The 23,336-nt window shown below is 39.5% G+C and overlaps 2 protein-coding genes across 6 annotated transcripts; one reads left to right on the top strand and one right to left on the bottom strand.

The window, feature by feature from the left end:
- Window positions 1–1,662: 1,662 nt before the first annotated feature.
- On the bottom strand, window positions 1,663–12,492 carry DERL2 (derlin 2). Of its 4 annotated transcripts, none has more exons than XM_028534222.2 (7): window positions 12,355–12,492; window positions 11,676–11,741; window positions 9,575–9,648; window positions 8,360–8,453; window positions 7,129–7,324; window positions 6,778–6,868; window positions 1,663–4,611 (listed from the first exon to the last, which is right to left on the bottom strand). In XM_028534222.2, the coding sequence occupies exons 1-7, from the start codon at window positions 12,445–12,447 to the stop codon at window positions 4,506–4,508; spliced, it is 720 nt and encodes a 239-aa protein (XP_028390023.1). In that variant the 5' UTR covers window positions 12,448–12,492; the 3' UTR covers window positions 1,663–4,505. The 4 variants fall into 4 exon arrangements, with proteins under 4 accessions (XP_028390023.1, XP_028390024.1, XP_035889099.1 ...); XM_028534223.2 differs by having other exon boundaries at window positions 11,676–11,738; window positions 12,355–12,488; XM_036033206.1 differs by lacking the exon at window positions 11,676–11,741 and having other exon boundaries at window positions 12,355–12,487.
- A 187-nt stretch (window positions 12,493–12,679) lies between these two features.
- On the top strand, window positions 12,680–19,744 carry MIS12 (MIS12 kinetochore complex component). Of its 2 annotated transcripts, none has more exons than XM_028534585.2 (2): window positions 12,680–12,958; window positions 16,474–19,744. In XM_028534585.2, the coding sequence occupies exon 2, from the start codon at window positions 16,514–16,516 to the stop codon at window positions 17,132–17,134; it is 621 nt and encodes a 206-aa protein (XP_028390386.1). In that variant the 5' UTR covers window positions 12,680–12,958; window positions 16,474–16,513; the 3' UTR covers window positions 17,135–19,744. The 2 variants fall into 2 exon arrangements, with proteins under 2 accessions (XP_028390386.1, XP_035889101.1); XM_036033208.1 differs by lacking the exon at window positions 12,680–12,958 and adding an exon at window positions 12,993–13,263 and having other exon boundaries at window positions 16,470–19,744.
- The last annotated feature ends 3,592 nt before the right edge of the window (window positions 19,745–23,336 follow it).

Below are 23,336 nucleotides of genomic sequence, written 5' to 3' on the forward strand. Positions count from 1 at the left end.
ACAAACAACAGAAAATTATTGTTCACAGTTCTGGATCCCTGTCCAAGGTCAAGGTGACATGACTGTCTTTGGGGGAGGCACTTCCATGATGTCTGCCTGGAGAACTTTCTTGCTGTGTCCTCCCGTGAAGGAATGGGGTTGGAATGTCTCTGTAGCCTTTTTATAAGGCATTAATCCCATTAATGAGGGTTCTACTGCATGACTTAACAACTTCCCAAATGCCCTCACTTCCTAATATCACTCTGGGCATTAGGATTTCAACATGAATTTGGGGACGGAGGACAAATATTCAGACCGTAACAATAACTAAATGTTAATTCTCAAATTATAGGCCTTAACTTGCAAATTATTATGTATGTAAGACAGACAGACTTCAGTCCTTTGTCCCAGAATGCTTTCCAGAGTAAGCTAATGGAGACACTTGCTCCAAATGATGAGTTGAGGTAGATATGATTGAGTGAAATAATCTCTTGATAGAGAACATTGCCTGTCTCTAGCTGCCATGCAGGATGGGTATTGCCAGATCTTCCAATTTTTTTTTTTCAAGCAAAATAAAATGAGAAGTTTTCATGTGAAATCTGTTCATTTTAAATGTTAGCTCAAAAAAATCTTTTTAAAGATATTCTTTATTTTTAGATGGGAAGGGAGGAAGAGAGGGAGACAAACATCAATGTGTGGATGCCTCTCATGCACCCCTTGCTGGGGACCTGGCCCACAACCCAGGCATGTGCTCTGACTGGGAATCGAACCAGTGACCTTCCAGTTCTGCGAACTAAATCCACTGAGCCACAACAATCAGGGTCAAAAAATTTTTTCATGGTGCAGACAAAAATAAACCAATATGTAGGCAACTCATCCATAACCTCTGGCCTAATGACCCAGCTATTCTGCAGCCTTAAAGAGTTGAAAAATAAAACCTTATATTGGCATCCAGCAGTGTTACACACATTTCCTCTATCCCTCCAACCCCCACAACATTGGCAGTTTGAAATCTGCCTCCCTCCAAAATAAGTCTCTTGTGGTTAAGTGACTTTCATATATAGATGGTCACAAGCTAACTACTCAAAATATTTGGGTTTTTCTTCCAAAAGGTGAATTATTTTTTTATTGTTGTTCAGTTAGTTGTCCCCATTCCCCACTCCCTCTTGCTCTTCCTTGCCCCATCCATCCCCTTAAAAGGTGAATTGTTAAACACATTTCATTCTTAAGTGCTGCTCTGAGATGGTCGGTGGACTTAAATGTCTATTCTCACTATGATCATACCAGCTGGTGGTGGTTACTGCTGTTCCTTGGCTTATCTGACCACCAAACCACTGCCCGTGACCATGTTTGGTTTTATTCTACCCTGCTTCAAGATCATAAGCCTCAGCAACTAGGTAGAAGTTTGCATGCACATACATTAGCCCCTCTTTAGTTAAAAATACCAGATAATAGTTTGCTGATCAATAAACAAAGTATTTATTCAGCACATATGTGCCAAGCACTGTGCTAGGCACTGTGGTGGATACAAAAGTTTAAGACATGGTCCCTGCCCTTAAGGAGCTTACATTCTCATGAGGGAGACAACTAATATACATGTACCAGCTAGTAACAGTACAAGACAACATATAATTTGGTGTAAGAGTATGTCATACAGACTTGAAGCTTTACAGGAGTTCAAAGCAGAAAGACAATGAAATGGGCCTTAGAGTCAAGATTTCTGAAGGAACCAGGAAAGGGGTCAGGCCTTGAAGGACTTAAGAGACTTGAACTGAGGTCCCTGCTGGGTACAAGTGGGAGTAGGGTTCAGAGGAAAACAAAAAGTATGCATTTGGTATGGGGGCTAAGAAGTCACTGTGGATTTCTGAGCAGAGAAGTTACTTGATCATAAAAAGTTCAACAACTTTAATGCGAATTCATATAATATGCAAATAGCTTAGGGGACATCCTACACAACACTAGAATGGCATAGTGTGACTACAACACAGATGGCAGTCACCTATCAAGTGAAAACATGGCTGCAACATAAAATACAGGCTATCAAAGACAGACGACAATTCTAGGAAGCCTCTTATGCAACATGCCAGTAGCTCCAATATTTCCTAATTTCAATAGACCCTAGAGACAGAGCGAGGGTTTCATTACCAAAATCTAACACTTGGGTGCTCTCTGCTTAGAAATACTACACAAGAGGTATGAAAGATATTAGGACATAGGAGTGACACAGAAAAAGAACAATGGGAAGAGAGAAACATAGAAATCCATAGTGAAAAAAACACACCAAAATGTATATAAAATGTTATCTCCGAGGGAGATGCAATTTACACGTCCATTTAAAAAAAATGAACGTATATTGTATTACTACAGTAACAACAAAACTATGCCTTGGCTAGATGTGCTTTTCAGTATTACTGGTAGAATCCAGGAATCCCTTAAATGATGTCAGGTAAATTTGTCACAAAATTCCATATACCGAATCTCATTTTTCAGTTGACTTGCATTATGTAAAAGGGTGTTCTGGAAGAATCGAGGCTGAGAGGTAAGTTGGAGATGATGAACTTTTTCTTTATGTTCAGGTAAGCCTAGGTAACCTGTTAAGCAACACAGGGCTAGGGATGGTGGTAGTGGGATGGGCCAATCTGATAAGAGGTTGGTGACTGAAATGACCACTGCCCAGGGCAGAGTAAAGTGGCACAGTGTGGCATCCTGCCGCTAGGAATTCTCATCCCATCAGAGAAATCCAACTCCCATAACCAACTGTGTTAGGCTATCAATTCAAAACTGGCTTCTTGTTTTACCCAGCCATCAATATGCAGACATTCCTTAAATGAACAGTCAAGGAAAAGATTTTAGGTTTAAAATTTTACCACAAAAATTCCATGAATGGGATAACTCAGTTAACTGAGGGAGAACAAATAAAACTAGAGAAACCCACTTCTAGTCCCAAAACGAATAATATAAAAAACTCCTACTAATTCAATTCAAGCTTTCTTGAACAAAGACACGACAATTTAAGAATCCCATAAGGATTATGCATTCCAAGATTGGCATTTAAAGTTTTTAAACCACTCAGGAAAAACAGCAGTCCCATTAACCCATATTCTATAAAATTGCAACAATCATATTCAAAATTACCAACCAATAGCATGTAAAATATGTAAGTTTCATTCCTTATGCATATTCCATTGAAATCAGATGTTAAAATACTATTCACTTCACAAACACTATGAAAATTCCCATTTAGGATGTTTAATTTAAACCTTCATTTCAGAGGAAAATCGCATACTCTAGAAAGCTACCACTTACAGAGTCTGGAACTACTTAGGAAATAGTCCTGTGCCTACATGCTGTTTATCAAAACTATTTGAAAGAATCTCTTTTCTGGGGGTGTCCCTTTTAGTCCTCTGGGTTCCCTGAATTACTTAAGCAGCATGAATGCAAACATGCAGAGACCCAGGGAAGTTACTATTTTGGATAAGCATTTACTGAACCACAGGCATTAAGTTCCTATTTCTGTGGAACCTGTCTAATTTCTACCTGATTGGAAGGTAAACCAGGTACTTGGCTCTGAAAAGCTTCTTGGTTTTCCATGAAGCAAATGGCAAATGTTAATCAGCCAAAGACCCAGGAGAAACATATCCCTGCCTAACTGGTACCTGTTCATCCAGCTCCAAAGTCAACATTCTAAACTGGTTTCCAGGCCTAAAAATCTGTTGCTTTACAAGAAGGAGGCCATTATCTTCCCCTGGAGTTCTTAATGGAGAAATGCAGGCAGAGTAAATCAGATGCCACATGAACTTTCTGCCTATAGTTGGACACTCCTATAGCTGAATTCCTGCTGCTGCAAGAGCCACCCTATCCCCACCCCTTGTTTCCACATCGTCTGACAACTTGAAGTTTTGTAAAACCCCAATGAGAGCAGAAACAAATCTTCCTACTGCAGTTGGCATTCTGAATTAGTAAGATGTATATACAGCCACATTTCCAATCTTGAAATGAAATCTAGTCGAAAGCTGTGGAGACACAGGAGGAGTGAGCATGGAAGCTGCTCCGAGTTCACACCTATGCAGGAGTGCTGGAATATAGCATCATAATTTAAAAGATCACACACAAAAGCTCTAATTCAGTGAGAGAGAGATGGAATTCAGTTTTATTTTTTCCTCCCTGAAACTTCCATTTACACCATGGCCGCATCTATCACAGAAGAGGAGGAGGAAAAAGCTCTGCCTTATACCACAGAACTCAAGTACTCGCGTACTTGTTCACCAGAGGTGGCAGGGTGTTTTGTTTCTCCAGTTTTTTTGGCTCCAAGAGATTACACTTTCAGTACCAGTGCAGTGAGGAACCACTGGCAAACTGCTTGAAATGTCTTCTGGATTAGTGTACCATTTCATAAAGTGCTTCTGGAGTTAAAATCTGTCAAGCTGTCAAAAGTGTCCACACTTTTGCAACACAAAGGATAGAAGAATCCCCATGGGTGTGTCACTGAGTCCTTCCCAGCTGGGTCCATTATTGGCACTGCCGCTTTACCCGCCAAGGCGCTGGCCCTCACCCCAGGCAAAGCCTCCTGGCCGCTCTTCAGGTAGTGGATTATAATTTGGATCCTCATCTGGTGTATCAAAAATAGCCTTCCTAAAAGACAGAAAACAGATATAATTTAGGTCCTAAATACTGCAAGGTCAAAAAGATCTCTGGCGTTTCCACCAATGGACAAGCATTACATCTGCCTATCAATGAAAAAGTTATATATTTTTTTGTTGAATTTATGGGGGTGACATTGGTTAATAAAACTACATAGATTTCAGGTGTACAATTCTGTAACACATCATCTGTATACTGTGTGTTCACCACCCCAAGTTAAGTCACCTGTCATCATTTATCCCCACATTCCCTCTTCTAGCAACCCCCATCCCCTGTAAGTTATCATATTTTGAAGGTATGTGCATTTCATATTTATATTAGCTTTTACCTCATTTATTAATTTTTAATACAAAAAGCAATACATGCTAATTATAGAGAAAACAGTGGAGAAGCCTCACAGATACCTTTAATGAAGTAATCAAAGTAATAACTATCATTTTGACAAATTCAACACACTGAAATCCTGTCCTAATAGGCTGCAATTAGGAGAATTCAGTGTCACTTCTCTGATTTTCCTGCCAAGGATTGAACCTAAATGTCAGAGAACATTAGGCAAACCAAAATTGAGAGACATTCCACAAAATGGGCCTATAATCTTCACAAATGTCAGTGTCATGAAAGCAAAGGAAAGACTGGGGAGCTGTTCTGAACTAAAGGAGACATAACTAAATGCAACCCCTGCATTCTTTTGCTATAAAGAATATTATTAGGACAATTCCCAAGTGTGGAATTGTGTTTGTGGATTAATGTTCACTTCCTGATTTTGACTGTGGAAGAATGCCCTTGTTTATAGAAAATATACATTAAAGGGGCATTAGACTGACAATTTACTTTCAAATACCTAAGGGGAAAGAAGTCCTTTGTTCACCAAACTAGGGAAGAATAAATGCAGTACCTCCATGTTTGTGGAGGATGTGGGGAAATGGACACTTTTACATTGCTGGTAGAAGTGCAGACTTGAGCATCCACTCTGGACAGCGATTTAGCAATAAACAAAATAGAAATTTCACTTCTAGGAATTTAATATTTGAAAATAATCATAGATGTGTGCCAAGATTTAGCTACAGGGATATCCACCACTCCACTTATAGAAGGGAAAAGGAAGAACTAATGCCAATGTCCATCAATAAGGGATTAGGCCCTGGCTGGGTAGCTCAGTTGGTAAGAGCATTGTCCTAATACACCAAGGTTGCAGATTTGATCTCCTGTCAGGGCACATACAGGAATCAACCAATGAGTGCAAAAATAAATAGAAAAACAAATCATGTTTCTCTCTGCTCCCCCCTTTCCTTCTCTAAAATCAATAAACTTAAAAAAAGTCTTGATAAACTTATGCTGTATTCATACCACATGGTATCATGTGGCTGTCACAATTTTGTAGGATGTACATGATGAAAAAATTATTATGACACATACTACTTAAAAAGGTCACGAAAAAGCATTTTTAAAAAGTACACAGACAATAAAAGACTGAAAAACACATACCAAAAAGTTAGTAAGTGGTGGGATTTTAAAGAAAATTTTACTTTGTTTTGCTTAACTATTCTACAACCAGAATTTTATAATGGAAACTCACCTTTTATTCTTCAAGTGAACCCTTTTTAATGCAGTATATCCCAAGGACACAAAATTTCAGAGTAGAAAGAGGTCCTATGAAAGCTCCATTCCCAGGAAAAATGATGTGCAGAAAGGAAGGGACTTGGCTGGTCAGTGAACAGCCTACATCTGTTTTCTAGCCCCAAGTTATTTCCCTTCTACTGCTTACCTATACCACCTGTTTAATTCCACCATTAAAAACTTTCCTCTAGTCAGCTTTGCCCATTTTGCTATTTCACCTCTCTAAACTCAGCAGCTTGCTTTCTTTTTGTATTCTCAAAAACTCTGCAGCTTTCATAAAACCAGCAGACTCCTCTCTGGAGCAGGAGGTGCTAGAGGTCATCCTGGAGAACAATGAACAAATCAGCCTCAGCACACCCTGAGCCTGTTAACTGGGCTCCTGCCACAAGCCTGGCACTGTCTGTTCCTGTTGGTACCAGTGCTCCTCAACGGCAGGCAGGCAGGCTGCTCAATCTGCAAATATTTAGTGACCTGACTGATGATCATGGACCCTGCCCCAGTTTGTATGCAAAAAACACACAACCTGATTTAAATACTCACAAAATAGATGGTGTTTTCAGAATTCTTATTCCACCAGGCTGATTGGGAAATACATCTTCCAAGAAAAAATATATGTGTCCAACCGCAATACCTAAAGTCAACCAGAAATAAAGGAGACAGAGGATTAAAATTTTGATTGCAGGTGATACCAACATAAATTCCTTATATTTACAAAGAAATATCAATATAATCAGTAAGAATTAAAAACCTAATATTGTAGTCTTTGAGCACATAACTATGAAATAATTCCATAGTAGCTATTATGTGAAGGCCAAACAGAATAAACATGAAAAATAGTGACAAAGTAGGTTTATAAGTAAATAATAGAAAAAGTAGTGATAAAACTCTTACCCAAGAGGTCCACAATGATTGAGTTCCCCAATAACAAGGAAAAGCCCATGAGCACCCAGGGTAGAAAGGGGGCCTGGAAATTGAGAAGGCCGAAGAAGTTCATGCGGACATATGGGTTCCTTCGGCTCCACACGTAGACAAGCATTATTGTAAAAGCCTGGCCCAAGAAAACTAAGCTCACAAACAAACCAAAAATCTAGCAGATAGCATTAAGGAAAATATCAACATCAAAAGTGTAATAGGGGAGATGGGTAAGAGAACTAGGAATTGTGCTCTAAGAAAAGTTCAAATTAGGAAAACTGAGCGTTAGTTACATCTTTTTAAAAAAAGAATTTACTTATTTTTAGAGAGAGGGGAAGGGAGAAGGAGAGGAAGACATAGATGTGAGAAACACTGATCAGTTGCTTCTTGCATGTGACCTCACTGGGGACCAAACCCACAACCCAGGCATGTGCCCTCACTGGGAAGCAAACTGGCGACCTTAGCTTTGGGGAACAATGCCCAATTGACTGAGCCGCACTGGTCAGAGCAGTTACTTACATCTTTAGAAGAAAAAATCCTGAAAATAATTTCCCAGAGCAATCAGGCAAAAACCTGCTTAGGTCAACTCATCTGGACTTCAAACTGTTAGTCTCCGTTCGTGAAGTTCTTGCCTTTTTGGAAAATGTGTTAATTATTTGGTCAATAATTGCATTAAAGTTCACTCATTATTAGCACCTTTACAGAGGTGAATAAAGCCACGTGGAGCAAAACTATCTTGTCAGACACAACAACATTCAAGTTTGTTAAATGGTTGATAATTCTTTTTTTTTAAATAATGTATCAGTTTTGGTAGTAACCAAATAAGCATCTTACCAACTTAATCTTTTAAAAGTGAAGTACACCCATGAACAATTATATATCTTAGATACATAACAGTAACCCACCTGGGTTAAAAAGTTCCTCTTACTTGCTCACAGTAGAAAAGCATCTTGTAAAAAAAAGAAAAAAAAAAAAGAGAGAGAGAGAGAAGAAAAGAAGGAAAAAGAAAAAGAAAAGCTTTTTGTCTAACCTCTAAGCTTGGAAAGCTGCCTATAAGGTATGCTATAAATAAATAGTAGTACACTGAGGCTAAAATCTACAGGTCTGTTTGTTCAGGGTACCTAGTAAATTGTGGGAGATAGATGAAAAACTTTAGGAAGAGAGAGGGTGTTAGCATTTTCCTGTGTTTGTTCTATTTGTTTAAGGATACAGTCATTAAGAATCCACCAAAAAGAAACATAAATACAAAGTCTGCTGTCCGACCTCGGAAAGAGCCTTCTTCTAGCATTCGACAGTAACGATATCTTAGGTTCCAAGTTAAGAAAATGTTTAGCACACAAATATGAAGAAAGTAAAATTTAACATACCATGTAGGTACACTTGGACTCCATGTTATTTGTAAGCCAAGCCTTTTTTCTGTAAGAATGTTTATGAGTGGCCGTATCGTTACTTCTCTTTTCCATTTTAGGCAACTCTGTAGTTTACAAAAACTGTTCCCAATTGGGGAAATAAGCCAGATGTCGGAAACACATACTCCCAGTCACCTATTAAACCTTTCAAAATTTGTATCATCTTTTTCATGTTCAGCCACACAATCTGCATCACTTTTGCACAAGATAACTTAGAAGAAATCCCCCAAGAAGGCTTATGTGATAATCTACTTCTTCAGGCAGGTTGATTAGGCATTTCTATATCTCAGACAATGAAATTGCATCACAATAAAAAAAATTTATCAGAAATTGACTAGAATAATATAGTATTTAGGAGACACAGGAATCCATCCTAGGAGAGGAATCCTGTCAACCCTACATGGCTCTCTGTCTACTGCAGATGAGATGAGTTGTAACTGCCCTTTCCAGAGGGTCAGAGGAGAAAGCTCTTGGCTCAGTAGCCCCAACTACCATATGACCAGAGCACGACTCTTCCTGTCTTTCAATAAACTGGAACATGGCAAGCCCAGCAGACATTATGGCACTATCTTTTCGGCCACAAAAACAAGTAACTAAGATACTGGATCTCAAGTTTCCATTCCTTATGAACCCACTCCCAAACCTCTATCAAAACTCTGTTAATTATCAAAACAAACAGAAAAACCAAAAAACTGTTAATTATCACGGTATCTGCTGATGTTATAACTATGAATCAATTAAATAATTCATCTCACTTGATCAGGTTTGCAAGTGACTTATGGGGTGAAATATAATCATCTTATGGTTAAGTACCTACCCCTTGAACCAACAATGACTTACAGACACCATCAAAACAACACTATCTGACCAACTAACTACTGTGTACCACTGAGCCAGTATCTAGAAGTTACAGCTAAGACAGTAACAAAACTAACAGGATTAATAGTTTCAACTTAATACTGTATTTCCTAAGTAAACCTAAAATTTTTATGCTAACCCCACTTAGTAAAGGATACAGAAAAATCATGTTAAATAAAAAATTGAATCCAACTGGCCCAAAAAATAAGAAATTGGTGATTAGCCTCCATATCTGTTAAAAGAAAAAAAAATCAAGAGATAGACTGAGTAAAATATACTAGGAAACATTTCCATATTAAAACAAAAGAGATATCCTCTGACTACAATGGTTGGAAGTCCATGGTATGTGACACTGTGTTCTGAACCAAAAAGTGGGGCACAAAAATTGACGCTGGATTTTTGTGCTGCTTCTTGTTGAAAATCTGAATGATGACAGTCAGCTCCTGAAATTTGTAAGGACAATAGGACAGAAAACTTAAAATTGTGATTGTCTCTAACATGGTCAGACAAATCATGGAAAAAGTTTGATGGAAAGACAAGGTTAATTTGCATAATAAAAAACATTGCTTTCACTTTGTAGTATTGCAATCTAACGAACAGTCCTTGGATATCAGAAAAACTCCAGGGACCTAATATAAATTGCTAAAAAAAAAAGTCTCTATATTAGGCAGTCCAAAATGTCCAGAGTGAGGAGTAATTATAAAGCAAACACTCAAGTTCCAGTCTGAGTAAATAGCTAAATGCCTACAAGTAAAGACCTAATGCTCTAATAATTAAATTCTATAATTGATAGATATAAGGCCATTTATTTTTCTTGTTGGAAACCCTGATATACTCTTTCCTACCCAACCCACTGACACACAATAAAAACAATTTCTCACAATGGTAGAGCACTTAACATTTTAAAGTGTTTTAACAATTCTATTATCTCATGTAATCTTAATCCTGTTACTGCCATCCCCATTGCACAAATAAGAAAACTAAGAGTCTTAAATACTTGCAAAATGACTTGCCCAAAGGGCAAATTGTAAAGGAGACTGAACTCAAGACCCAGAACTCCTAATTCCTAATGCAGATACACAGTATCAGGGGTTTTAACCCCAGGCAAAATCAAACCAAGCAAGTACTAACTAGGAAGCAATGCTTGGATGGAGCTATATAGCTCCTAGCAAAAGCCAGTGAGTATCAAAGGAAGAAAACAGTGACAAGAATCCACAGGACTGCTTTATGCATCATTAAATTCTTAAGAATTGGTATTTATTAAAATTGAAACAATTCAGTCCTACATACTAACTGCATCAAGGATTTTAGAGTCCTCATCCTTGTGAAGAGGCAAGCATAAAATAAGTCCAAATATGAAATGGCACATGCTCTAAAAGAAGCATTTACAGATACTCTAGGGACACAAAGGAGAATGAATCTCAAAAGCTGTGTCTCCATAGGCAAGCTGGAGATCAATGGGTATAACATGAATGAAACACATTTGAAACAGGGAATAGAATGTGTAGAGGCAGGTCTCTCTCTCCAACTATAGCCTATAAAAATATCCTGGAGCAGAAAAATACATCTCTCATTTAGCATTCTAATTACTGGAAAGTACTATTTCCCACTGTAATCTAATAAACTGGCATGTTGTTTAAGATGTTGGTCTTTGGAGTTTTGTCAGTATGATCTCATCCCTGGAAGATGAAGCAATTTAAAAGCAGACTTGAGGTGCTCCCCCTCTTGGGACCAGGCCTGTGCCTTTTCCTTCCTCTACTTCTTCCTCCCAGGCAAGTCACCTTTGTCCTTCTTTCTCCTAAGCTCCAAGGGCCCTTCCTTTGCCTCTGTAACTTGTTTTCCGAACCCATGCAGCCCAGCTGGCTCGCTTGTACTACCTCTGTAACTTCCTAAAGGCTGGTCAGTCTCCTGTCAAACACAATATTAACTTTAAACTAGTGATTTCTATATATAGGAAATGGACACATCAAATCAAAACCCTTCAGGGAACTTAAAATATATATATACAGATTCTTACTTCCTACAGTTTGTGATCCTCATCTGGTACATGATGAGGAAATTGAGAATCTCTTAAACATTCCCTAGGTGATTCTGAAGCCCAATTAGGCTGCAGAATCACTGCTTTATAAACCTCACTATAAGACTTAGTCAAATATTCCCATTGAATTATTTTTTGAGGGAGTACACGGCAGGATTTACTACTAAAAAGAAAAACAAGTTTAAAAACTGAAACAATTATGGTTGTGACGGACCACTTACTTGGAAGTGTTTAAAGATTAATTCAGGATTGAAGTACAGCTGAAAAGGTGTAATCAATTCCAACTGCTGAAATAGAAAAAGAGCTCCTTAAAGCAAATTACCCTTAAGATATATGGCAAGTAAAGAGCAGCTGCTATGAATCTGCCCATCATATGGGCACCATCTAGAAGAGTTGGGTGAAGCAACACAATACCCTCAAAAGAACCGAGATTCAAGAGCTTGCTACTGTTAGGGCAGGGTGCTTCCAGACAACCTCTGTATCCACACTCTTTATTTCAAGACTCTTCCCTCTCGCCAACTTCCAGCTTTCTGTCCTCGATATCTAAATTTACTCATAAGCGGACTCCCCCCGCCCCCCACCCTACTAGTCACCGAGGTACCACTTGGATATAGCCAGAGTTCTCAGGCACGTTTTCTGGATGTGCGGCTCCCGCTGCCTTGACTTGCTATAGGTCTGGCCTTCATCTCTCCGAAACTGACCTGCAGTCCTGATCCTCCACCCGTCTTGCAGTAGCACTCCCTTATCCGGTCTCAAAGCAATTCCGAATCCCAAAGTGAGCCTTGTCCACCCACCCCTGAGACCAGCCCATCTGGGGTTCCCTGAGGCCCAAACTCCCGTTTCCTAAGAACCGATCATATCCAGCCCGGATAATGAGAAGCTGTCGCTGCAGTTGCTCACCACTGCGGCAGTGGTGAGTACGCAGGCGGTGGTATAGGCGCGGCTAACCGGTGGGATCTGCAGGTACTCCAGCCTGAGGCTCTGGTACGCCATCTTCCCCTCCGCCACCTGCCCCTCCGCCCCACTTCCCCTTCCGCCAGTCGCGCAAGCGGCGGGGCGGGATCAAAGAGACCTCCCTTTGCCCTGTCCACTGTTGTCCAATCGGCGCCGCGCCATCTGCCAGCTACCAATCGTAAGAGGTCTAAAAAAAAAGCCACTCACCAATCACGAGTTGCGTCTCCGTGGAGCAGCAGCCTTGCTTCCTCACCCATCCACGTCACAGAGAAGAGAGTAAGTACAAGGTTCCTTTCGCCAATCCCCGCGGGCCACAGCTAGCTTGCCCGCCCGGCCCTTTTCAGTCACCAATCTAGGTGGCCCCCTTCCGACTGTCCAGTCAGCCAATCAGAAGCGGGAAAGCGTCCCGCCTTTGCGGTCGTTCGCTGATGCTAGCATCGGCCGGAATTTTAGGGAGCGACCTGCGCCGCGGATCTCTGGCAGCGAGGAGTGGTTTAAAGGAGGTGGCGGGAAGCCACTGATCGAACTTGTCACCCTCATGGTCGCTTCGGTAAGTGCTGCGGGGCTGCAGTTTCCCAGAGGAAGAGAGGAAAGGAGTGGAACTGGGTTAGGCATCGTTGCCCGGCACTGGAGAAACCTCGCCAGCGGGGCCTGCGATCTGAAGGTCCCGGCATGCCGCGGGGCTGCGGGGGCCGGTGGGAGCTAGTCCTTCGGCCGGAAGCAATTCCTGTCCGGCGGTTTCTGCTGCTCTGTCAACTTAAATCCTTGAGGTATCCTGGACTCCTCCAGTGTTTATTCTGCACATACTGATTAAGCCATCTTCGCCCTGGCCCCAGGAACTCGAGGGCTAGCAGAGAAGTTGAGACAGGCCCGTAATAATATCGTGAAGTAGAACTCGGTCAGTGCCCGAAGAAAGGCCCTGATGGGGTTCAGAGGAGGGGTGCGTCACCAAGGAAGTGTATTTAAACTGACTTTTGAAGAATATTTGGCCACGGCATCTGTCCTTGAGGGAAAAACATCACAGGGAAAGAATATAGTTTGGTTTGGTTGGAACAAAGAGTAGTCAGTTCTTGGCAGACAATAAGGAAGCACTAAAGATTTTTGGAATAGAGTGACAATTTAATCTGGTAATATATAAGAAAGGGACCAAGTAAAAGGGTGGGGAGAGTGGTTTTTAAAAAGGATGTGAATGGGTAATTCCCGGGAGAAACCTGAAAAGCTAGCATGTATGAAGTGAGTGGTACCCAGTTTTACTGGTAGTAATAGAAATGCAGTTACATATTTTTGTCTGCACCCCGAATATCACCGTCACAACCTGTTGATAAAACAATGCTGTATTTACAGCTTAGCTCTGGTAAGGGAGAAACACGAACCTGGAAAGAGCTTTGGTGTAAGTCATAGGAAAGAAAGGCAAGATCGGAATTTTTTTGAGAATTGCAAGTTTGGTTTAAGGTGGATTTTCAATTTGGGAGCTTGATTAGGATTGGGTAGGGATCTAGAAATAACAGTCCAGGATTGGTAGAAACAACTGAGGCAAGGGCTTCAGAGAATTTTAGGGTACAAATTGTCAATGCTTCCCATTGAAGAGGAGATTCATCTTTGGTGTAGTTCAAGACCTTAGAACAGTGAAAATATATTGGTCTCCCAGAATAGTAATGTTATGCTAATGTAAAGAGCAAGTTTTGGGGGGGGGGGCGGGGGAAGGTAGGTAGTTTCAGTCCTTATTATCCAACCTGTGCGGGACTAGATGGTTTTGGTTTTCAAAAGACGACATTGTAAAACAATTTTATATCTACCAAATTGGTAAAAACTATAATGTTGGATAAGCGTTGGCGAAGGTATGAGAAATTCTCATATGCTGCAAACGGCGGTGTAAACCAGTGTAGGATACCCCCTCCCGCAGTGTTCTGGAGAACATTTTGGCAGTGTTTAGAGAAATTATGAGTGAATTCTATGACTATCAGTTATTTGAATACCTTGCGAATCCCTAAGGAAACAACATAGGAGGGTGTTAACATCATTTCCGGTAGTGAGGTGCTAAAAGCAAACTAGGTGTCTGTCCCAAGGAGAATGGACATTAGTGTGGTATATGCATATGATAACATTGTTGGAATACTTCAGTCAGAACCAATGAAGTAAGCTTATGTATAATAACATGAAGAGATTGCAAATGTAAAGAGAAATATAAACATACATATACAGAACTGTATTTTTCAAGAATATATATCTAAAAACTAAAGTTCAAGATGAATCGAAAAACCATATGTCAAAAACATTACCCTGGCTGGGTAGCTCAGTTGGGTAGAGTGTCATCCCATTATATCAAGGTTGCAGGTTTGATCCCCACTTAGGGCACATACAAGAATCAACCAGTGAATGCAAAAATAAGTGGAACAACAAATAAATTGATTTTTCCTTCTCTCTCTCTCTCTCTCAAATAAATAAATAACTTTAAAAAAGACATTAGAGTAGGTTCCGATGGGAGATGAAAAGTGGAAGAATAAAGTAAGAGAAGACCTAGCATGAACTAAAAATAGAGTGCTACGAAATAGGAAATATTATCAGCTCAATTATGCACATGTGAGGTTCTTAAGGACAGAATGCTGCTAGTAAGGGTTGGATGATGAAGGTCCTTGTAAGCCATGTTGAAAGAGTTTGAACTTGATCCTGAAGGCATAGGGCAGTGTTGAGGAAATAAAATTCCTGGCAACTCAGAGAATCCTTTCCACAGACAGAAAAGAAAGTTGTTTTATTACTGAATAGTCATATCTAGATTACAACACATTGTAGATAATTTGAGTGAGGGTAGAATTTCTTTGTCTTTGTAATCTATTTATGCAGACAAGCAGTTACAACCATTCCATTTTTAGCCATTACATAATTTCTCAAAGTTACCTGCATCTTATCTTGTCTTCCTATAAGATTTGATCATACCATTTGCTTCAAATTCTTTCATAAAATTCATCCTAAAATCACCTGGTATTTGAGGTAGCCATTTATTTAAGCTAATTGCCTTTATCTGAAGGAATAGTAAAACTCTTATTCTATGACAAGCATATGATTATAGCTCAGAAAAAAAGGTACATAGGTTAAACTTCCACAGTGACAAGGAGATAGGAGGGCTATTTTCCTAGATATTTACATTCTAAAGTAATGACTTCTATACCCTTGTAAAAACATGTTGGGGTTGTAGAGCTCGTAAAAGGCTTGCTCAGCTTCCAAATGGGATTTTTTCCCCCATGGCTAGATTGGAAGGACAAGGAGTTGAAGACATTGACCAGGGAGTGGTTGAAGTGATGGATGGTAGAGTCTAAAATGGATAGGGAAGAAGTGAAATGGGACAGACTGAATGTAAGGAAGAGAGGATCAGAGGGCTAAAAGTCTTGATGGTTAAGGTATAGTACAAGTATGTGATTAAGGTATAGTATGAGTTGGAAGAGTAGCATAGCAAGTTGTGGACAAAAAAATAGGGCAGTAGTGCCCTGGCTGGTGTGGCTCAGTGGATTGAATGCTGGTCTGCAAACTGAAAGGTCATCTGTTCAATTCCCAGTCATGGCACATGCCTGGGTTGTGGGCCAGGTCCCCAGTTGAGGGCAAATCGATTGATGTGTCTCTCGCACATCAATGTTTCTCTCCCTCTCTTTCTCCCTCCCCCTCTCTCTAAAAATAGGTAAATAAAATCTTTAAAAAATAGTGCAGTTGGGGAGAGAAGTTACCAATATCAAAAGGCAGGTGACTGAAAGAGTGAGGCCACTGAAACTCATGCAACCAAGTCTCTAGGGCACTGATTAGATTGTGTCTAACTCTGAATGTTGTCTGGGGTGATGGACAGACTTCAGAAGACTGAGCCACAGGCCAGAATCCTCAATAAATGAGAGGTAAGGGAAATGAAGGAATAAGGGAGGTGATAGGCTGATGGAAAGAGCCTCAGAGAGTTTGCATCCTATTTTGAGTGAGGGAGGCTGGAATTGGCATAGGTATCAAGAAACAAAAGCTTTTCTAGCTGTAATGGGATTTGTTACTTTTCTCAGGTGATTTTTTTAATCATTTTTTTTATGTTTACAGATTTTTCACAATTAAAATTAACATACCAGAATAAGCCAAGATGTCTGTCGATCCAATGACCTATGAAGCCCAGTTCTTTGGTTTTACACCACAAACTTGCATGCTCAGGATCTACATTGCATTTCAAGACTACCTATTTGAAGTGATGCAGGCTGTTGAACAGGTTATTCTGAAGAAGCTGGATGGCATCCCAAACTGTGAGATTAGCCCAGTCCAGATTCGTAAATGCACAGAGAAGTTTCTCTGCTTCATGAAAGGACGTTTTGATAACCTTTTTGTCAAAATGGAGCAGCTGTTTTTACAGTGGATTTTGCGGATTCCCCCAAACATCTTACTTCCAGAAGATAAATCTCAGGAGATGCATTCTTATAGTGAGGAGGAATTCCATCTTCTCCAAAAAGAAATTGAACAGTTGCAGGAGAAGTATAAAACTGAATTATGCACTAAGCAGGCCCTTCTTGCAGAATTAGAAGAGCAAAAACTTGTTCAGGCCAAACTTAGACAGACATTGGCTTTGTTTGATGAGCTTCAAAACGTTGGCAGAAATCATGGGACTAGTGATTTTAGAGACAGCTTTGTGTTCCTGGTCCAGAACTCCAGAAAACTCCAGAATATTAGAGACAATGTGGAAAAGGAAAGCAAAAGACTGAAAATATCTTAATTTCTAAATAGTAGAAAGAGCCAGTCAAATGTAGAATGAGTAAGGGATTTATATCAATAACTATTCTTATTTTAGTGAACTGTGTATTTTGTTGGATTCTCTTTGTTTACTCTTGCTTGTATTCCACATTTTCCTCTTTTTTGGTCCCCTTTCCTGACGGATCTATGAACAAATCTTTGAAGCATTTATTTCTACAGTCCTCTAATAGGTAGGAAGGGATCTTGATCCATTAAAAATTCATTTGGGGGCAGGATGAAGAAATAAAGCTTTTCATGGCCAAAGATATTTGTAAAAGTTGTACCTTGGTCATGAGTCCTTTTTAACCTTGTTCCTTTTTACTTATTCTTTAGATGAGACCAAATGACAAAAAGGTTGAGTGAGTGGCTCCTTTATTAATCAGCTACTACACTGTGGGACAGCTAACATAGAATGTTTACTTTTGCCCTTTAATTTTTCTTACCTGAGAAGGTTAATAACTAGTTGAAAGAAGCAAGTAGCAGAGAAAACAACCACAATCTTTAGTAAAGAAGAAAGAAGTTGTTTTCAAAAAATATATCCTTTCTATGACCAAGGCCTTGATGATGTTAAACAACTTACTATATTGGAGTCCAGCAGTGGAAGACCTTGGACAAAAAAGAAGCAGATCTCACTGGAATAGAAAAGGAAGCCTGGAACATACCCTATAGCAAAGTTTATATTAACTGACTGTTAGGTATTTGTGCCATTTTTTTTTCATACTCCAGACAGTTTTGGAATTTTCCTTGTACCTAATATTTAATTAACATGTATTCTCACTGATAAGCATTCAATATTTTGTACCTTCAGTGGGAATTTTTAGCTATGTCTTTTTCTTAAATTCCATGGAGTCTGATACTTTTATAATTAATCCGTGTAACATGTTAGGTCACCCAAGGAAAGAGAAAATTTGGCAATAGTTACTCTAAAGGTATGCTTGCCCTCCATGTCTTCCTAAATAACAGGGTTTGGAGTTTTTCCTTTATGTAGAAGAGTAACCTAGGGTATTAATATTTGCAATTAAATAGTCATAGATTTAGGAACTCTGTGTTTATCTGGATGTATTTATTATCAAAGAGTTCTTTTTCTAATCCTGCACATGAAATATATATGTTTTTAAAGGCTTTGGTTTTTTATTTTTCTTTTGTCTGTAATGTCATGGCATGTTTTCTTCCTCAATATTCCTTTTTACCCAAATGAAATCTAAATTTTTTAAATTTTTTTCTTTTACATCTGTAGGTTATTTAAAATCCCCTAGTATAAGAAGATTAAATGGTGATTTCCCATAGGATTTGCCCATGTATGTTATGATTTCTGGAAACTAGGACTGTTCTTTATTTGGAAAAATGATCTTTGCAGGTTTAATTAAGTTAAGAACCTAGAGATGAGATCATTCTGAATTATCTGGGGAGAGGGGTGGGGAAATCCATTGTTAAGTGTCTTTTATAAGAGAAAGGCAGAGAGATTTGAGATGGAGGAGGAGGCATTGTGACCACAGAGACAGATTGAAGTGATTCAGGCAGAAGTTCAGGAATGGCAACAGCCACCATAAGCTGGAAGAGGTAAAGGGCAGATTCTCTCCTAGCACCTGCAGCAGGGCCCTGCTGACACCCTTATTTTGCATTTCTGGCCTTCAGAACTAAATACATTTCTGTTGTTATGGTAGCAACAGAAAACTAATGTACTTGGTAAAATTAGAACATTAAGATATTAAAAAGGATGTAAGCTGTTATTTAAGGAAATGACAGCTCAGACCTGATTGGCCCCATTATATATGCAATAATATGGTTTGTCTGAATACAGTTAAAATATGAACAAGACTTGGATCGAAGTGTGAAATCCACAGTGATTAGAGTTCAGGAGTTCATTTCATGTTGAGTAAGTGCTTAATTTATCATTTGTCATAGTAATATCTCCATAGAAACAAGTTAATCTGCTTGGCCTCATTGTCCTCTAATAGTTAAATTCCTCCCTCAGAAATTCAGAAATCAGAATAATAAACACTTGGTTACTTACTCGGCTCCATTGCCATATCTCCCATCTAGCATCAATTTCACCCAGTTCCCTGCTTCTCTCTACATTAGGTCATATGACTTTGTAATAGCAAGCCTGCTCCCAAGCTTTCCCTTGCTTTTATCTGTTTACTCCCCCATAAAACATCATGCCTGTTCCCCAATGTACACCCTCAGATAGACTTCTCATCCTGTGGCTGCAGTGACAGGGCCATTTTTGGAGATAGTTTGGCATTAATAAAAAGAGTGGTCATTACTACCAACCTTACAAAAGTAGAAAGAATTATAAAGACATACTATGTAAGAGGTTCTACATTCAGTTATGATGGGGGTTTTCCCTATAACACAAAGCAGTTTTTAGGCACCACCTGGGTGTCCTACAATTCAACTCAATTTGATATCTGCTCAGAAATTTCAGTCACAAGCCCAAGTGCTTCTGATTGACGGGCTGTGAATCAGAGATTCCACTGAACCCCTCCTTGGATTTAACTAACTTACTAGAGTTGCTCACAGAACTCAAGGAAACTGTTTACTCCCCAGATTACCAGTTTATTACAAAGGGAATATGATTTAATGGCCAGATGAAGAGAACCATAGGACAAGGTCCCCAAAACAGGAACTTTTATGCCCATGGAGTTCAGGCATGGTGGAGGTGTTCTGGCTACCCAACCTGGAAGCTTTCTAAACTGTCTTTCTGGGGTTTTATGGAGGCTTCATTTCATAAATCATTGACCACTGGTGATTGAAGTTGGACATCTAATACCATGTATAAAAGTAAACTCAAAATGAATCAAAAGACCTATGTATAAGCTAAAATTATAAAATTCCAAGAAGAAAACAGGTGTAAATCCTTGTAATCTTAAATTGGGCAATAATTTTTTAGAGGTGACATCAAAAGCAACAAAGGGAAAAAGAAATGTGCATGTATGTACATATACATATATATATATGACATAATCAAAATGTAAAACTTTTGTACTTCAGGCACCATCATGAAAATTAAAAGACAACCAGTGTCACTCCAATAAATTCAACAAAAAAAGTAAAATGTTCCTCATGGTGAGGAAAAACGTCCCTGTGAGTTTTGTTACATTTACTGACACAATTTATCTAATCCCCCAAAACTCTTTTGGGGACAAATCATGCGTTTTCAGACAATGAAGTCTCATTTATTTTCCTTTTAAAAAAAGCCCCAGCTGGTGTGGCTCAGTGGACTGAATGCCAGTCTGCAAACCAAAAGGTTGCTGGTTTGATTCCCATTCGGGGCACATTCCTGGGTAACAGGCCAGGTTCCCAGCTGGGGGCATGTGAGTGGCAACCAATCAATGTATCTCTCACACATTGAAGTTTATCTCACTCTCTCTCCCCCTCTTTCTAAAAATAAATAAAATCTTTTAAAAAAAAGAGAAAGTGAAAATCAGCAATAGGAAAAAGTGTTTACAAATCATATCTGATAATGGACTTGTAGTTAAGAAAGATATTTAAAGAACTCAGAATTCAAGAAAAGCAGCCCTTCTTTAATAGTCCTAAGTAATATAATTCCTCCTCTTTTAGTAGCATGTTTGCTTTATAAAATAGGTGAAAAACAGAAGTCTGAATATTTTTCCTGTTCTGTCACTAAAAGAAAAATATTGGTATAGTTAAAGACAAGTGATTGAAAGCTAATACTTTCCATGGGCCATTTTAATCATGATTGTAGTGGAGCACTTAAAGATGTATGTAATGGAGCCCTGGCTGTGTAGTCCAGGTGGTTAGAGCATTGACCTGAATTACCAAGGTTGTAGGTTTGATCCCCAGTCAGGGGACATACAAGAAGCAACAAATGACTGTAAATAAATGGAACAACAAATTGATGTCTCTCTTTTTCTCTGCCCCTCCCCATCTCTCTAAAGTAAATACAAATTTTTAAATGCATGTAATGGAATTTAAAAATAGATTAAAAATTACTTCAGTAACTGCATTTAGTGGGTTACTTTGTAGTTGGAATAAAGTCAGTCTTTCTGTAAAAAAAAGGAGAAAGGAAAGAGAAGCCCAATTTTTAAATGAGTAAAGGATTTGAAGACATTTCTTCAAAGAAGATATACACTTGTCTAATAAGCACATGAGAAGGTACTCAAAAAGATACATCATTAGGAGGCTTCTGGTCAAGATGGAGGCGTAGGTGGATACACTTTGCCTCCTTGCACAATCAAAAGAAGGACAACAAGAAATTTAGAAACAAAGAACCAGAACTGCCAGAAAATTGAACTGTATGGAAGTCTGACAACCAAGGAGTTAAAGAAGAAACATTCATTCAGACTGGTAGGAGGAACAGAGATGGGCAGCTGGGGTGGAGAGAACATGTAGCAAGGCAGCAGCTGGCAGACTGGGTGGGCAAGACGGTGACTGGTGGACCTGGCAGTCCCACATTCGTGTGTGGATAAACTAGGAGGAACAACTGGGGAGCAAGACACACTGTGCAACCCAGGAGTCCAGCACGAGGAAATAAATCCTCAAAACCTTTGGCTGTAAAGACCTGTAGGGATTGAAGCAGCGAACGCCCAGCTTCCCAGGAGAGTTTGTTGGAGAGACCCACTGGGTCCTAAAATGTACACAAGCCCACACACCCAGGAATCAGCACCAGAAGAGCCCAATTTGCTTGTGGGAAGTGGGGGAAGTGACTGAAAGCTGACTGAGAGCCGAGTACATGGCATTATTCCCTTTCAGACCCCTCTCCCACATACAGTGCCACAATGCAGTGATGTGGGTTGCCCTGCCCTGACGAATGCCTAAGGCTCCAACCCAAGGTAGAGCTAACAGGCAAGGTGAGACCAAAAAATATGGCCCAAATGGAAAAGCAGATCAAAGCTCCAAAAATAGAACTAAGCAATGACAAGATAGCCAACCTATCAGATGCACAATTCAAAACACTGGCAATCAGGATGCTCACAGAAATGGTTGCGTATGATCACAAAATAGAGGAAAAAGTGAAGGCTATGCAAAGTGAAATAAAGCAAAATATACAGGGCACCAATAGTGAAGGTAATTAACAGGGACTCAAATAATTTCGAGCAGAAGAAAGAAGTAAACATTCAACCAAAACAGAATGAAGAAACAAGAATTCAAAAACATGAGGAGAGGCTTAGGAACCTCCAGGACAACTTTACACGTTCCAACATCCCAATCATAGGGGTGCCAAAAGGAGAAGAGGGAGAGCAAGAAATTGAAAACTTATTTGAACAAATAATGAAGGAGAACTTCCCCAATCTGCCTAAGGAAATAGACTTTCAGGAAGTCCAGAAAGCTCAGAGAGTCCTAAAGAAGTTGGACCCAAGGAAGAATACACCAAAGCACATCATGATTACATTAGGCAAGATTAAAGATAAGGAGAGAGGAAAGCAGCAAGAGGAAAGGAGTTCCCATTAGACTATCAGCTGACTTCTCAAAAGAAATCTTGCAGGCAAGAAGGGGCTGGAAAGAAATATTCCAAGTCATGAATGGCAAGGACCTACATCCAAGATTTCTCTATCCAGCAAAGCTATCATTTAGAATGGAAGGACAGATAAAGTGCTTTCCAGATAAGGTCAAGTTAAAGGAGTTCATTATCACCAAGCTCTTATTATATGAAATGTTAAAGGGATTTATCTAAGAAAAAGAATATGACCAAAAATATGAACAATAAAATGACAATAAACACAACTATCAACAACTGAACCTAAAAAACAAACACAAAAACTGAGCAAACAACTAGAACAGGAACAGAATCACAGAAATGGAGATTAGGTGGAGGGTTATCAGAGAAGGGGGGAGGGAGAACAGGGGAAAAAAGTACAGGGAGCAAGAAGCATAAGTGGCAGGTACAAAATAGACAGGGGGAGGTTAAGAATACTATGGGAAATGGAACAGCCAAAGAACTTACATGTATGACCCATGGGCATGAACTAACAGGGGGAATGCTGGGGGGACGGGGCTGCAGGGCAGAGGGGGATAAAAGGGAGAAAAATCAGGATAACTATAATAGCATAATCAATAAAATATACTTTAAAAAGATAGTGAGGAGAGAATAAAAAGCAGATGACACCTTATTGGAGTAAGCACATTTCGGAGATTACAAAAAAAAAAAGTCCTGAGGAAGCGCTGCGTACAGTTGGGATTTTGGCCTGCATTTCAGCAGCCTCTTTAGGACTAAGCTACAC

Source organism: Phyllostomus discolor, chromosome 8 (assembly GCF_004126475.2).
Source record: "Phyllostomus discolor isolate MPI-MPIP mPhyDis1 chromosome 8, mPhyDis1.pri.v3, whole genome shotgun sequence".
In the NCBI taxonomy this organism is placed as follows: domain Eukaryota; kingdom Metazoa; phylum Chordata; class Mammalia; order Chiroptera; family Phyllostomidae; genus Phyllostomus; species Phyllostomus discolor.

Bases quoted from the DNA above. Each gene is read 5' to 3' on its own strand.
- DERL2 (XM_028534222.2), bottom strand. From the start codon at position 12,447: ATGGCGTACCAGAGCCTCAGGCTGGAGTACCTGCAGATCCCACCGGTT. The intron at 11,742-12,354 runs GTGAGCAACTGC...TTTCTATTTCAG, and splicing joins TACTCACCACTGCCGCAGTG to CAGTTGGAATTGATTACACC. The intron at 9,649-11,675 runs GTAAGTGGTCCG...TTCTTTTAACAG, and splicing joins TAATCTTTAAACACTTCCAA to ATATGGAGGCTAATCACCAA.
- MIS12 (XM_028534585.2), top strand. From the start codon at position 16,514: ATGTCTGTCGATCCAATGACCTATGAAGCCCAGTTCTTTGGTTTTACA.